At 43.2% G+C, this 17,238-nt stretch overlaps 1 protein-coding gene across 1 annotated transcript; it reads right to left on the bottom strand.

The window, feature by feature from the left end:
- Window positions 1-3,686: 3,686 nt before the first annotated feature.
- Window positions 3,687-4,961, bottom strand: LOC311041682 (protein rapunzel-like). The gene has a single exon (XM_084052164.1). It carries the CDS (start codon window positions 4,903-4,905, stop codon window positions 3,718-3,720), a length of 1,188 nt encoding a protein of 395 aa, XP_083908290.1. The 5' UTR covers window positions 4,906-4,961; the 3' UTR covers window positions 3,687-3,717.
- Between the last annotated feature and the right edge of the window lie 12,277 nt (window positions 4,962-17,238).

The raw sequence follows: 17,238 nt of genomic DNA, 5'->3' as shown, positions 1-17,238 counted from the left end.
GCTATAACAGGGCAATGTGAAAAGGGTGGCATTTCTTCCTCGACCTAGTGGGAATGTGCATTCAAATTTTCATGGAAATTGCACGCTGCGTTCATGATGTGAGACATTTGGTTCAAAACGGACCAATCCTGCAAACTTTGGAAGCCAACCTTCAGGATGGAATATAAAAAATCGGACAGATCTGTGTTGATCACATGACTATAGAGATACTGTGTACAGTGTACACACGGCAGAGGTTCTGAATTTGCATCCAGGGAGTGTGTGTGCACAGTTTCGCAGCGACCGGGCCAACAGCACCGGAGATTAGCTGCTCGCAGACAGATGGACGGACGGACGGACGGACAGACAGACAGACAGGGTGTAAAATATAATATCTCGCCATGCCTCTCGGCCTGGGGGAGACTTAGCGCCTGAGCACCCGTCTGGTCAACGTGGAGAGTCAGTGACATACTGAGGCAGAGACCCGCTTTTCTTCTTAGGGTGAGCTACCCAGCTGGGCAGCGCAGGTGCCCCCAAATAAGGTTGATTCAAGATGTAGATTGGTATGTAGCGTCCCTAAATGACACGGCCCAGCCGGGGGCGTGGCCTGCTTGGCCTAGCACCGCCTCTGCCCCACTGCCTCTCCCCGTTGAGGTGCTTACCTGACAGGCGGTTGCCTAGCAACACTTGACTTCACATATCCCCCCCTAAGCTCGCCGCTTTGGTCGGGAGCTTCAATTCCTTCCTCTTGTGACTTGGTCGTTGCGATCCTTATTTCTGGCCATCCACTTCAAGAGGGGTAGTCCGTAACCAAAGTGAAGGTCCGGCCCCACAGGTGGTAGAGCAGATGATGTATGGCCCACTTCACTGCAAGGCACTCTTTCTCCACCGTGGCTTAGTTTCTCTCGTGTTTGAGAAGTTTTCTGCTAATGAAGGTGACCGGGTGCTCATTTCCCCCCACTACCTGTGCGAGCACGGCTCCGACCCCTGTGCCCGACGCATCCGTATGGAGGAGGAATGGCTTTTGGAAATCGGGGGCCACCAACACTGGTTCCTCACATAAGGCCGCATTTAGCCTCACAAAGGCTGCCTCGGTCTCCGTTGTCCAGGAGACATTGTGGGGCAGCTTTTGGCGGGTCAGCTAATACAGGGGGCTGCAATAGTAGCATCATTTATTATGATTTTTTGATAATAGGAGATTAGGCCCATAAATTACTTTAATTGTTTTTTTGTTGCGGGCCGGGGCCATTCTCTGATACACTCCACCTTCCGGATGTGTGGTTTCACGCAGCCCCGTCCTATTGTGTAGCCCAGATAGTCGGTCTCGGCCAGACCCACCTGGCACTTCTTTGGCCGTGGTCCCGGCTCGTCTCAGGGCTCCTAGGACGGCCTCGAGGTGCTGCAGGTGAAGGGCCCAGCTGACGCTGCGTATGACGATGTCGTTTAGGCGGCGGCGTACTCGCGATGGGGCTGGAGGACCCGGTCCATCAGCCTCTTGAAGGTGGCGGGGGCCAGCAGGTGGACAGCAGGATGTGGTACTGGAACAAGCCCTCTGGGGTGGAGAACGCCGTCTTCTTCATCTGCAGCCTGGACTGCTTTGACTGAACAGTTCTGTTCATGGCTACGTATGTATGGGGCGGAGACATGGACCGTCACAGTACAGCAGGAAAAGGCCCTGGATGAGACCTACACAAGGATGCTCCGAATGGCACTTTATGTCACATGACCAGCTTTTATAGTATAGTTAGTTTGATTACTTTTGGTGCAGTAATGGTCGTATTTATTTTATTTTTTCCTTTCTTTTTGAGGTATTAAAAAGGTCTTAAAAGTCCTTAAATTGTCACTTCACTGTCCCCCCCCCCCCCCATCAAGACCCACAGGCTGAGAACCACTGGCATAAAACGAAGGGGAAACATTCAATATTCATGTCTTGTCTTGACTTGTCTCATGACAGGCCGTCGCCCTGAGGAGGAGGAGGAGACAAGTGGCCAGAGAGAGATTGTCCTGAGCTCAAATGAAAGTCAAGATAAACTTAACGCTCTGTTAATGCGTCTCCCTAATGGAACACATATCGATCAACTCGTGTACAAGGGCTCTAATTGTATAATTTGACCTGTGTTAAAACAGCGAGCTATAAACAAACATCGCATTCAGATTGCGTATTGTTACACATGCACTCACTGTCACATGCACGCACCACCTGCGTCTTTAATAAACTGGACACTTCCTGGATGACAACGGAATGGTTCTCCTCATTATTTTAACCAACGCCCTTTACAAAACAAACGTGTTTGCAGCCCATACATTAACTTATGTCGTATAAACATCAACTTACAGATGTCAACAACGAGCAGTCTACTCTATACCAGAGCTCTGCTCTGTACTATATGATATTCAAAGAGAATAATGTACAATACAATACATTAAATCTTTATCCTTGAAAATTAGGGGGACAATATTTGAGTACTATAATAGTAACCTACTATTACAATTACAAATAAATATTCTGAGCTGAAATGGACTCGCGTTAGTGTTTCTGTAGCATCTCGGGTTACAGAGAGGCACACCCACAGTGAGAAAACACAAAAATCTGAAAAAAGGTGGAAAAAAGTTGATGCCCAGAGTCTAAACGAGAAGCCTCCACCCATTTGATAAATATATGCTTGTTAATATAACGAAGCTTATGGTGAACACATGTGTAATAATATGTCCCTCAGGAATAAAACAGGCACAACATTTTGACAGGCAACCAAATGTAAAACGCCTATCACAGGAATAGAGGTTTTAGTCATTATCATGTAGGCCTATAATGTACTGTAGCTATGTGAAGGCAACATCAATTATCATTCTAACTGTATAATGAAGACCAGTGATAACAAAAATCATTAATACATTTTGTTTATTACAAATTAAGGCAGAAACAAATGTCTATAAATGATTATATGAGAAGATTGTCTGCAGTAGGCTGCTAGTACTGCCCTAAATCTTTTGCATGTAAGCAGCTTGAATGTTTGGAATGCAACTCATTTTATTGCAGTATTTGTCAATAGAAATATTTCTAGGTTTTCCCTAACCCTGAACACTATTACATTAAGACATGTAGGCTCTGAACAACTGAAACACAGATGCAAAAAGGTGAATTTGCTGTAAAAAAAGAAGTCTGACTTTTTATCACTAGAGAAAAGAAATATACATGTACGTATAATCATAATGTAAAAAAGAAAGACAGCAATTTACATTCCAGCCTCAACACAGCACTAGCCTGCATGAGATGTATAGTGTCTCTCTCTCTCTCTCTCGTCACTCCCATTTGGAACTCCTCCATCCCCTCCAAGCATTCCAAGGGAACCCACTTGGAGACCACCTGGTGGGGGACAGGCACCGACAGATAACATCCTGTAAACACTCCCCATGGAGGGACACCACAACGCGACCACAAGAGGTCAATACAATACAAGCAGTAATACCTTTAGCATAAACACCTTGCCCTCTAGGCCCTCGTATCTCATGCACTTTCCCACAACTGCTTATGGAGAGAACTCATTTTATCGCAGTATTTGTCAATAGACAGGAAAAAAAGGAATAACACACAAGAATAATAATTTGTATCACTAGAGAAAGAAATATACATTCATAATCGTAATGTAAAAAAAGAAAGACAGCAATTTACATTCCAGCCTCAACAAAGAACAGATTACAAGCATTAAAACAATCTGCATTACTCTGAGTTGTGCACAACTACTCAGGGTGAATGCAGAGGTAGGCTCTTTTATGTTTTCCATAGTAGTAACAATCCTCATGGAAGTTGTTGGTCTCCACCACCTCCTTATAGTGGCTGACAGCGTGTACCAAACAGTTGGGGAAGCTTTTACTCACAGATAGGGCCACATCCATCATGTTCCCCTTCAGCTTTTGCCTCTCAATCTGCTCCTGAATCTGGCTCTTGTTGATCGGCTTTGGGTTCACACTGAAAGAGATCACCACGTTGATGTTGTTCTTGGTCAACACATCAAAGTAGTTAGCTCCTCCCCCACTGCCATGGTATTTCTTCCCCGCCAACCAGTTGAAGAAGAAAACGCGCTCCTTATCCTTGAAGACTCTGATGGACCATTTCACCCAGTCATATTTCTTAGCAAGGGAATCCAAAAGGGATTTGGTGAAGTCAAGGTCAACACTGCCAGGTTTCTGCTGAAGCTGGTGCTCCATGTCCAGCTTGGCTTGATCTGCAAAGTTCTCAGTGCAGTCGTCCACTGCAGCTTTCATACGCTTCTCCACATCCTCCATGCGCTCCTGCCACTTCTTCACCATGTCATCCCCAACTACCCCCTTCTTCTTTAGGGCAGCATGGCCCATGACAGCAATGATGCCCACCACGAAAAGCTTCTTGAGACTCGCACAGAAATCCTCAACTGCCCTCCTGCTTCTCTGCTCTGTTGCAACTACTGTCTCCAGCATGGGATCTCCTGACATGTTTTCTCCGGTGACAGAATTGTACAGGGCATCTAAATTCAGGTCACGACCTGTGTTTTCATATTGGATGAGGAACTTCTCCATCTTCTTCTCTTTGAATTCAGGCCTAGCTTTGATAAAGTCCTGGAACTTTTCATACTGGCTGAGCATCTGGGCCTCTTGATCAAAGTTTTGCCTGTTCATGGAGGACTTCTGAAGCTCCAGCGCAATTTTATCAATCTCATCTTGGATACCCTCAAGCTTCTGATTGACCTGGTCAAACTGTTCAGTCAGGTAGCAAGCCTCTTTCCCATTAGGGTTGCTAAGGATTTCAGCTGAGGCCACAAAGACAGCCTCCAAGATAGGGTGAAGCTGGCCCACAGTGGCTGCCAGAACTGCAGAAGCTTGCCCCATGATCTCCACACCTTTCTCAATCTTGCCCCTGTTCTGTACGAGCCAATCTGCCACACAGGTCATCTTTAGATAATATGTATGAGACTTACTAATCCAAACTTGGTATGTCAACAGCCAGACAATGCAGTTTCCTGAAAGGAGAAGAAACATAAAACCATTGTAAACTTCATTGTCATGTGATTATATTTCTTACAGCAACATTGCCACCCACTGCACCCAGTGCCTTTTCTTTTTTAGCAAAGCCAAGGAACAATGCAACTGCTTACACGATTTCTCACATTCCTATTTGAGCGAGCCGATCAAAAATGAAGACAAAGACATGGCTCTAATGGAATTTGGAATAATATTTTTTTCAATTTGAGCAAAAGGCATTCAATTATACAATACATTTAAAAACACTGTGAAGTAAAAAATACTTTTACTGATAGATTTTCTTTGTTTGCGCTTGGAAATATAAAAAACAAGCATTTTTAAAAATTAGAAGGATAACTTCTGGCCTCTCCTTCAGTACAATATGTTTCTTGGCTTTTTACATAAGTGCTTAAAACACCATCATGATTCGTTACTTTCCACTTAACTGGTGGCAGTACCAACCTGGTCTCTTACAACCTGGTCTCTTATGGAGACCACATCCTCATGTCATGAAAATCACCCAGACAATATCTACCAATATAAACCAAGTCCGCTCTACTTGAATTTAAGCTGTTTGTTTTTATAATGAGAATTGTATTGTGCAAACAAGTCAAATTGAGATATGGATGTCTCTAGAAGTCATGTCATCAAAGGTCTTGAAGCTCCCATACTGTAGTTCTTAGTCAAGGTCTGTTTGCCATAGTGATAATAACATCTAACCAAACAAAATAAAAATGTCTGAATAAAATGTAATTTTTTTTATTTTGATGCAGAAAAGACTAATAATAATAATAATAATGATAATAATAATAATAATAAGCTCATCAACATTTATCAAACTTACCTCACAAGTTCAAGAATGCTGTGGATACAGTCCAGTTATCCAAAGGTCTAGCTGTATCATTTGTGTAGTGTACTAGCCTGCATGAGATGTATATATAGTGTCTCTCTCTCTCTCTCGTTCGTCACTCCCCCTTGGAACTCCTCCATCCCCTCCAAGCATTCCAAGGGAACCCACTTGGAGACTACCTGGTGGGGGACAGGCACCGCCAGATAACATCCTGTAAACACTCCCCATGGAGGGACACCACAACAGGTCAATACAAGCAGTAAATACCTTTAGCATAAACACCTTTAGCATAAACACCTTAGGCCCTCTAGGCCCTCGTATCTCATGCACTTTCCCACAACTGCTTATGGAGAGAGGATTCTTTTTGGTATATTTGAGTTAATTTATATGTTCACATCTCAGACTTATTCAACACTGTTCAGAAATCTGGTGCATATTGCTTACTGTGGTATCATGATACACATTTATGGACTTACAGTATATAGAGCCCAATTTGAACACACACACACACACACACACACACACACACACACACACACACACACACACACACACACACACACACACACACACACACACACACACACACACACACACACACACACACACACACACACACACACACACACAGAGAGACATAGGCTGATACTGGTCTACAGCGCACATTCCAGAGAACCTACAATTGTCCAGTACAAAGGATGCTTCCCAGAGGGCATCTGACCTTAGCTGACCTCTAGGATCTTGGGGTGTTGCTCTTCTGCACAATGGACACACACACACACACACACACACGCACGCACGCACGCACACACACACACACACACACACACACACACACACACACACACACCAGCATTACATTCCCCTCTGCAGATGTTTCCAGGTCACAGAGATCTTGTTATTTGTATTTGGTGAGAGATAGAGTGTTGCTTCATCTGACGAAGTTAAGGGGAAAGAAAGAGAAACATTGAATTGTGTCTTCAAAGGGAAAAATGTAATATATTAAATATATACCTGTATCCGTGTTTATTAATCATTAGTTATCTCAAGCTATCGACTGAACTCCTATTCATCTCACTCATCTTGTAACATCTTTGTTTAAACACGTGTAGTATATAGGCTACCGTCTTCATGGAGGAATAATCAATCATACACTTCAGTGTGCTGATCATTAAAGACAAGTAATCAGAATCAATTTGACTCTTACATAGATCAAGCTCTACTTTTAGCACCATAATCCAATGTCATGCATGACATACATTCAAAATGCATTGTTTTTTTATACGAGCCTGTCCAACACACTAGCTATAATTCCTGTGTCCAGACTGTTTGGCTGGCAATTACATTTCCTAGCGCGACCTCTACATTGGTGATATATTGGTGTCCCCCCAAAATATACTCTTGAGAAAAGTCCTTGCTTCTTGTCCCCCCTAAGATTTTATGAGATTGACGCCCTTGCACACAGTGCAAGGACGCAAATCTCATTACATTACACGTGTGTGTGTGTGTGTGTGTGTGTGTGTGTGTGTGCGCGCGCGCACACACACACACACACACACACACACACACACACACACCCCGCGGGGTACGTAAATGAAGCACAGTCACATCCCCTTGAAATCAAATATTTCAACAACTTCTCAGTGGTTGACGTTAAAACTGCATTTATTTTAAAGAATAAAATGTAATTTGAACCAGTCTGTATGGTAGAGTACCTTAATACAATATAATTACATCTGTAGCCTATGGTAGAGTATGTTAATACAATATAACTGCCACATCTGCATGGCAGACTATACGTTAATACGGTAGTCAGAGTATGTTAATACAATATAATGTAAGTAGTACATCTGCAATATAGTATAACTTGTATAATTGGCCACGGCACGAACAAGGCCAATTGTGTTTGTTGGAGTGCCCGGAAAGGCTAGAGGAAGCGCAGAGGAAACTACGGATCGAACACCAGTCTCTATGTTAGTTGGCAAGAACTTTACCTCTCCACCATCCAGACGCCCACAATTAAAAGTCCTGTAATCCAGTGTTGATGTATGGTTCAGTTGTATAGTGCAACATAGGAAGAAGCTGTTTGTGTGCCTGTTGTTTGTGAGAATTTCAAACAGCTTGTAGCCAGGATGGGAGGGATCAAAGATGATCTTTCCCACTCACTTCCTGGCTATGGAAGGGTATAGTTTGTGGATGGGGGCAGGTTGAGGCCGATTATCTGAGCTGTCCCACTCTGTGTGGCTGTGCTCGGCGATGGAGGTGATTACAGATTAAATGATGGCACTGTACATGAACTGGACCATGATAGCTTGTGGCATGTTTAATTTCTTTAGTTGCCACAGGAAGTACATCATCTGAGCGTTTTTGACGGTGGAGTCTACAGTATATTGGCGTCCCATTTACAGTCCTTGGAGTTTGTAAAGTTCCAAGAAACTTGAATGTGTCCGCGCTCATGACTGTTGTGCTCTTGATGGTGATCTGAAGTCTACAATCATCTCCACTGTCTTGAGCTCCATGTTGTTCCAACTGCACCAGGACACCAGCTTTGCCAACCATAATGAATCAGTCTGATCGCGTGTGTGCTTGGCACGTGATGGGCGCCCACTTGCAACCAGTCTGTATTATGTAGCTAGCTAGCTACCCTGCTAACATTAGCTAGTCTAACGTGACGTCATTGTCCAGTATGTGCAATTTCAAAACGGGTGATAACCTATTCCACCCACCGGCTTGCCAACTTGGATGCCGCACTTGATGAGGACACTCACTCGCCTGGCGGTTCACTCGAGCGCAACTCACAAGCCTCAAGGCCTCGTTGTCGACGAGCCTGCCTTGTTGTCAAGTGATCACTGCGATGGGGCCGTAGTTTTAATTACTACATTTGGCGAAAAGCATAGTCTGATCAGGCCATGCATGTCATCTGAAAACTTGAGAAACTTGACAGAGCAGTCCATAGATGTGCTGTGGTGTAGAGAGAGTAGAGGAAAGGGCACACATGGTTCCCCTTGTGCTTTCCCAGCCACACATGCTGCTTCCTGTCTTTCAGGAAGTTGATGATCCACTGAGAGAGCGGTTCAGGTACAGTCAGCTGGCAGAACTTGTACGGCGGGAGTTCTTGCATTGATGGTATCGAACGCAGAGCAACAAGTACAAATACGAAAGTCTCCAAGACACTATTTCTACATGTTTATGAAAAGGTTAACTATCTGGAGTTAGGGTTATTGTGTATATCTATTTATTTTTTTTTGCAAACTGCGAGATACTCAGCCAAAATGTCTTGTGAGTTGGCTGGAGGCAGACTCTGGACATTCTTCAGTCCCATGATACAATTTGTTACAGTTATTCCAGAGTAACTTACTGTATCAACTCTTCTTGATTAACACAAATGGCTCATCTTCCTTAAATAGTCACATCTATCAACTCTGAAGAATACTGTACATTGTTCACATTAGGGTTGTCTTTACATTGCAGTTACTTTTTATCCTACATACAAAATGACTCAATATGTATAAGTCAGTCAGTCTTAAACAAATACTTATATAATAATAAAACCCTAATGACATTGTAATGCTAAATTATGCTGCTATGTTCAAATAGTTTATGATCCAAAATACACCTGAACTTTGACCTACTGTATCTGATACCATCAACAGTCACTCCAATGAGGCACCCTCATCTGTCCTTCCAACCAGAGGAAGATACAAGCCCATCTGTCACTCATGAATCGATACAAACCGTGGCTTAGATCAGAGGAAACAGATTGGGGCTCAGAGGCTGAGCGAGGGCAGCTTATTGATTGCAGTCAAATTCACCCCCTGAGTCCATTCTTACACCTACAGATACAGAACCAAGTGAAACCTTCAAGCATTAAGTTCCAATGCAAATTGTAAACTCTGTTACTCTACCAGGCACTTTGTAGAGTAACATATAGTTTTGCTCCCATTGGCTCTTTCTGAAAGCTTCCACAAACATAGCTTGACGTGTATTGTATTGGTACACCTACTTGATCTATTTCCTTTACTGCTGTGATGGATGATGCACAAAATATGCATATTTGTGGTCAGCTTTCGCCTCATTGTTCCATTGGCTATCTGATGGGACCTCAAACTGGACCCAAACCCACGCTTCGCCAGCCACACAGCTACTGCCATTCATAACGAGAATGGAATCTCTGGTGAATAGACTTACAAACATTTTAAATGGTTTTTAACCATAGGTATAAATGTAACTTTGAATTTGGTGTGTGTCAGGACACAGTCCGATGGGGTAAGTCATTTCTTTTTAAACATTAAAAAATAAATTTAAACATGTTTTGCAGTATGGTTTGTATAATTGTATGTTGCATACTCTACGTGTGAAATAATGGGATGTGTATGCTGTAGTAGGCCTATATGTTTATCAAAGTTGTACTAGAGAAAAAGTACAGAAACCACATTTTGCCAAGCATATCAGTGCAGATCAATTTATCGATTACAGTTGTAATTCGCTAATGGATTTGTGGACCGTAGAATTAACCTGAGGGACTAGAATGTGAGGGTGGGGGTGCCTGGCTGCCTCAGCCTCTTGACTTGCATTCAAATCTGTCCCCCTTCCTAAAACAAATCCACTCTGTTGTGTTTATAGGGAGAATCTCAACAGTGTAAATCGGTGTTGTAGAAGTGCAGCATAGGTGAGTGTAAGTATTGATGAATGATTCTGGAACACCATAATTTACAGTCGAATCTTGACAAGGTGCGGTTGACCTAATGTTGCCTTTTTTAATGAGAGGTTCCCCTTCCATAACCCCAATGGGCCTACTCTCACCTATCCCCTACCCCTGCTTTCAAACAGTGCAAATCAGGTGTTTATATTGGCTATAATTCTTATTTGATGCCACACTGAATTATCATGACAGATTCAGATTGTTTATTGTGGTCCGTGGGAATTACTTGGAGATTCTAAACTGTAACTTCCTGTGTACAGAAGGTAATTGGTGCCATATTTCTTGGGTTTCCTATCTTTCATCATTTCCCCTTTCTCATGCTTTTACTTACAGTTTCTATATCCCATGGGGACTTTATCTCAGACTCCTCCCCACACTGGACAATCCTGAGTGTTAATTTATGGGTCCATTTGTACACTCTCAAGGTTCTGCAGTGCAGTGGTGTTTAATAACCTCTCTCGCCCAGTTCAGTGGTGGTTGCTCCCTAAAGACTAAAAAACATACAACAAAGTAAACCAGCTACAAACATCAAGTAAAGTCAATTCTGTATTTTGTACAGAACACTTTTAATAAACAGTTTGATACATCATTTAAGTTAATAAGCCAATATGCTAAGTTCAAGTTCAACTAAAAACAAAAGAGCACAGATTTAATAATTGGTGTTGCAAAGGTAATTGTTTAAATGTAATCCCTTACTGATTGCTTACACCTGTAAATGGTAATGTCAAAAACTGTTTTCATGATAATATTTAAACTGAACAGCTAGTGAGATAGGAAATGTTTGGGTTTTTGCAGTAAAACCCCAGAATCAATCAAGAATGCGATTATTGTTTCTTAAGTTATTGTTTCTTAAGTTAATAACTGATGTCAGTTAGCATTTTTGTAGCCTAATTATATATTCTGTTGAACTTAATTTGTTAACTGTTGGTAAAATAACCACATACGGTTCTGGTTTTACCATTATAACATTAGCGACACAGAGAATGATTTGAAAGAGTGAGATAGGAGTGATTGGAAGAAATGAGGTGTAAACAGAGAATGGTGAAAGACAGATTAATTAGATGTGTGACAGAGAGGGAGGAAGATCAGAGAAACAAATGGCAAACGTGTTCACATTCCTGAGTGCTGACAGGACTGTGACCCAATTCATGGGGTGAAGAATCCAACTGGGGGTGTGCGTGCGTGCGTGCGTGCGTGCGTGCGTGCGTGCGTGCGTGCGTACGTGCGTGCGTGCGTGCGTACGTACGTGTGTATCTGTGAAGGGTGGGAGTGAGAAGGGGGTGGCGGGGGAGAAGGATAGACATGAGACAGACTAAGAAGGACAGATACTCATGACAGAGTCCTTACTCCTTATCAATCAGTCCAAAGTGGACTGCTAATCCTCCAGCCAACACAGTGATAGTATAGGAGCCAGGAGAAAAGGGGAGAGGAGGTGAATTTGCCCCAGTGAAGGACAATGGACAATTACCTTTCTCTCCTTCACACAGACACAAGCCAGACAGGCGCCCTATGGAAGTACACTGATTGAATCAACAGTGGGATTATTAACATGGATTTAGCCAGCGTCAAGACGTCTGAATTAGTTGATCAGCTATCCAATGACAGTTTGCTAGTTGTGTGTGTGTGTGTGTGTGTGTGTGTGTGTGTGTGTGTGTGTGTGTGTGTGTGTGTGTGTGTGTGTGTGTGTGTGTGTGTGTGTGTGTGTGCGTGTGTGCGTGCGTGCGTGTGGGTGTGACTTCTTAAAACTAGTTACATAAAACTCAATTGAAAACATCTGTGACAACTCAAATAAAAACAAGGAGAAGCATGGGGTCACCAGACAACCAGGAGAAACAGGAAGTGTTGTCAAACTTAGAGTTTGAGACATGCCAGGTGGTCAAGACATGCTTGACCACACACAGATGTGTCCTCTAGACCAGTGGTTCCCAAACTTTTTAGCTCAAGACCCAAAAGAGTAATTAGACGTTTGCCCGGGACCCAAACTAGTGAGAATAGCAGATCTACAAGCTCACAACACAGCGCGAAGCGACACGTTGTGAGCTTGTAGATCTACTATTTTAATTACTTCTAAAACTTAAAAAATATATATATCTATGGAAATTATTTGATTTTTCACATTTTATTCATGAAATACTTGTTTAATATATGAAAAGTTGTAATTTCTTTATTTGTGTTTTTTAAATCTTTTGATTTTTGAGTGGTGCCAACCACTCCTATATTTGACTTTGTCCGTGTGTCCGTATGTCCGTCCGTCCGTATGTCCGTCCGTCCGTATGTCCGTCCGTATGTTTGAGCACGGCTGATTGGTCAAGCTTCACGCGACACGTGACAATATGTTGTCACGTGTCACGTGACAACATATTGTTGCTGATTGCAACACACGGATGCAAACAGTTACACTTTCAAAGGCACCACTCTCTTCACACTGGGTGTGATTTTTTTTTTAAGTAGGGAAACGAAAAAGGGGGATATTTCCTCCCTCCCGACTCACTATTTGGGAAACAGTGCTCTAGACTTTCCACATGCTATTATATTGAGTCAACACACTATAAGCAATTGTTCAGTATAACCCCAAGGATAAATCATGGAGCTGCTGACCACCTTCATTGTCTTCCAAAAAGCTTTTGACACCATACACTGGGGGAAACTCATGAACATTCTCCGGGCCTATGGCGTTTCTGAGGAGACGGAGCAGATGATGGCGGCAAGCTATAGTCAGACTTGAACCAAGGTTCTTCAGACCCATGATGGTGAGACTAAAGAGTTTATGATTATCATGGGAGTCCTACAAGGTGGGTGATACCCTTCCTGTTGGCAAGGGACCATGCCCTGAGACTCAAAATCAGTGGCAGGGAGGAGACACTGGGGTTCACGCTGATCCCGTGGCAGACTAAGCGAGTACATCCCATCACAATCACCGACCTCGACTATGCAGATGACATTGGGATACAGCAGAGGAAGGAAGGGTACTACTACTGGCAGTAGAAAAGGAGTGAACGAACATCGGCCTTAAGCTCAATGCTAAGAAAACAAAAATAATGGCATTTAACACAGAGGACTGTAGTCGAGGATTTCAAGTATCTCTGTGCCTGCAGCCTGCACTGCCTTGACGGAACAGGATCTGAACGTCTGCAGGGCACTTGCCTGGAATGCCTTGTAGAGGCGGCTGTTCATGGCTATGTATGTATGGGGTCGAGACATGGACGCTCACTGTAAAGCAGGAAAAGGCCCCAGATGCCACCTACACAAGAATGAATGGCACTTGATGTCACATGGCCGGACCACGTAGACCTCTACGGAGGCCTCCCAGCCGCAGGTCGCGCACAAGGTCAGGGAGAGAAGGATGAGGCTGGCAGGACACTGTGTCAGGCACCCAGAACTGGTGGCAGGCCCACTGACTCTGTGGGAGCTAACCTAAGGCACAGCTGGGGAAAGTGGTGCACCACCTACAGTACATAGACACACAGCAGAGCTAGCATCCCTGCAGATGGAGCTCTATACACTGATCCTGGATAGAAGGGAGTGGAGGGTGGACTGCACTCGGCTGGACCGCACTCTCGCTTTGCATTTTTTTATATATTTATATTTTTGGGGTATTTTTGGGCTTTATACATAGTCTAACAGCAGAGACAGACAGGAAACAGGGAGAGATAGACGGGGAGAGACACGCAGCAAAGATTGTTGGGAACGGGACCCGAACCCGCGACGCGCTGCCAGGCTACACCGGAGTCTAGGCGCCCGGATCGCCACGCCAGCAGTCCGGGTCGACGCAAAATGTTTGATTCCCACTTTGTACATGTACAATACAATGTTTTGGATTTGGAAGTGTCCACCCGATTGGCATGTATTGTTCAAGATAGAAGAGATGAATAGAGCACTTAACCACATGAACCCTACGGTCTCTTTTCTGGACATGCATGTCATAATAGGTGAATCGTCTGTGAAAATAGGTGATCTACAAGCTCACAATGCATCGCGATGCATCATGTTCCAAAGTTGTAGATCAGCTATTTTTGGTGAAGAGATGTAGAGGGAAAATGGAGGGGACCAAGTATAGACCCCAGAGGGATCCCGGTCAATTAAGTGTATAATATGGTTTAAGTGGTTAATTTCCTGTAATATAAATAGAGCTGTGTTAGTTTACAAGGTCAATTGAGATATACAGTATGTCACAATGCAGTGTCCACCAGAGGCGGTTACAGATTCAGAAGCTGGCTGTTGAGGAACCTGACTAAAAATGGGTCTAAAATGTTACTGACAGATCACCTTGCCAGGAGGGACTATTCAAAGGGCCAGTCCAGTCCAGAGTGCGGGGATGGACCTGCAGCTGTGTGTCACAGAACAAATGTTTTAATGCTTTTTATCGGATTAGACCACTTAAAGAGCAGCAGGCTGGTCGATGGTCCACTCGGACTGATGGGTAATAGCATTATCCTGGGGCAGGATTGGCAGACACCAATGGACAGAGCTATCCTACCATTGATCGACTTTTCCCTTCAGGGCCACTCTGATGCTAGCTTCCATCCAGTCTTTCATTTGTTTATGAAATATTGATATTGGCTGCTATCTTCTCTCTGAGATTAGGAGATCTTGCTTGATGGATAAGGGGAGTGTTTCCAAGACACAAGCTATTTTGGGTTTTGTGTGTTTTTCAGTAATTGGTTTACAACCACTAGAGAGGGGACAAATCTTTAGCTTTTGCCCTCGATGTCATACTGCCATTTGTTACATTCTGACTCAGGGTGTTATTGATCTAAATGGATCTCTGTCCCCTGACAGCTTTGACATTGACAAGAGCCATGTCTTTACACACAACCTGTTTGTGTTCTGATTCTGATGTGGGTCTGAATGTGTTAAATAATATCAATCCAGACTGCACTATTGTCAAAACTAGATTTTTGGCATCCAAAAGTATGTAACAATGGGAAAAGGTTAATCATTATGAGAGTGATCATTATGTGGCAGAATCAGTGAATCTGCCACCCTGCTAGTGGCATAGAATTAGCAGTTTACATAGCTGAGCTGAAATCTCAGTATACTGATTTGTATGTTGACAGTGCCCCCTGTCTGCAGAGCAGCTTCATCACCAATTCTTCATCAAAATGTTGAAGAATTGTTGTAGACAGAAACAAACCGATATAATCCCCTGAACCACAAAACAAGCTAACACTGGCTCTCTCTCCATAAGATGGATGCAGGCAGCAGTTGATGATGTCACTAAGCATGCCTTGGTCTTCCCATAATGACAGAGAGGATTGATGCATTACCACAACCAGAGCCTTTCTTGTAGGGGAAGAGCCTCTTGGATCAATAGTTGTTACCTAGGCAAAGCCCACACAACCACAAATGAATCCACTGGCTTTTAGTATAGGCTGCCACTGCTGTCCATGTCTACAAACCTGCGGAAACAAATTAGACAGCTGTAATAATGAATGATTTCCTTTCAACTATACCCAGTACATACCCTTTCCATCACATCAAATCTACAGTGATCAAGGGCACAATTATCTCCATAATTTTCTTTTTTTTTCCTTTTTCTTTATAAAGTGGACATTATAGCAAATAGGACAGAATGCCTTTGAATGCTTTAGGATACCAGTCACACCAGATACACATTTAAGAATTGCGTGTCCTGTGGCTTTGTGACACCTCAGTGGGACAGGTTCTGTAGTGTGTTTGAAAAGGGATTGTTTTTTACCCTTAACTATTGTCTGGCACACCCATCTGTGTGTCTACCAACATTCTATTTGTTTTCAACATAGGATTAGTGTCATATCATTTGTAGTCATGCTTGTTAGTCACCTGTCTGTCTGTCTGTCTGTCTGCCTGTCTGGCTGGCTGGCTGTCTATTTTGTTAAAAGCCATTATGTCTAGATAGCAAGTTGAATATTGTGTATTCTATTAGACCACCCGATATAGATAATATTTTTGAAGGAGTATAATACTATAAATGGTGCTTGCATGCTGATGCTGCAAAAGCGCATCTCTTTTGAGCAAAAGCCTTGTGTAATCGCAACTTCATCTTCTCAACATCCCACTATAGAAGCCTTCGCTGCTTCATGCAGGGAGGCCTCTGGATGATTCAACAAAGACCATTTCCTCCTCCTGCACTGTATATTATAGATAGTACCTGATGGACCCTGACAGGCTTGATTTACGATAGGGAGGCACAATGGCTAAACACCCTACTGATCTATAGAGCTATGAAATGATGGCTGTCTCCCCCTGCTCTGTGTCTCAAACAGGCATAATGAGTGGTTCCTGCCTGCTGAGCCAAGCACTTTGCAGCTCGTCTTCAGTATATTAGCTCAGCCAAAGGTTATTCATAGCCTATCAAACTAAAACTGTGGTCAGGAATTGCTGACTTTAGTACAAATATCAATTAAATTAGTCGAGGCCCCTGTTTCTCAGGGTGTGTTGGCTTGCCTCAATGGCCACACACCAACAGTGGTTTGTAAATCATCTTTATAGGGGAAAGAAGAGACAGATATTAGATTACACTGCTATATATGTCTGTTAATCGTTCATGTATAGTTATTAATTGCTTTAAAGGAAAACAGTTACACAGGACAATTGTAAAGTTTTTATTTTTTAAACATGACTCATTTTGTAGGAACTATGAGACAGGTGCATACTGTACGTATGAAAGAAAAAATATATATATAATCAAAGGCACTGTGCTGGCAGTGCTAGGGTTTAATTGTTGCAACAT

The sequence above is a fragment of the Gymnoscopelus microlampas genome (assembly GCF_963454915.1).
Source record: "Gymnoscopelus microlampas genome assembly, chromosome: 3".
NCBI lineage: Eukaryota > Metazoa > Chordata > Actinopteri > Myctophiformes > Myctophidae > Gymnoscopelus > Gymnoscopelus microlampas.
Note: the sequence above shows the minus strand (reverse complement) of the source record. Positions and strands in the feature narration are given on the sequence as shown.

Bases quoted from the DNA above. Each gene is read 5' to 3' on its own strand.
- LOC311041682 (XM_084052164.1), bottom strand. From the start codon at position 4,905: ATGACCTGTGTGGCAGATTGGCTCGTACAGAACAGGGGCAAGATTGAG.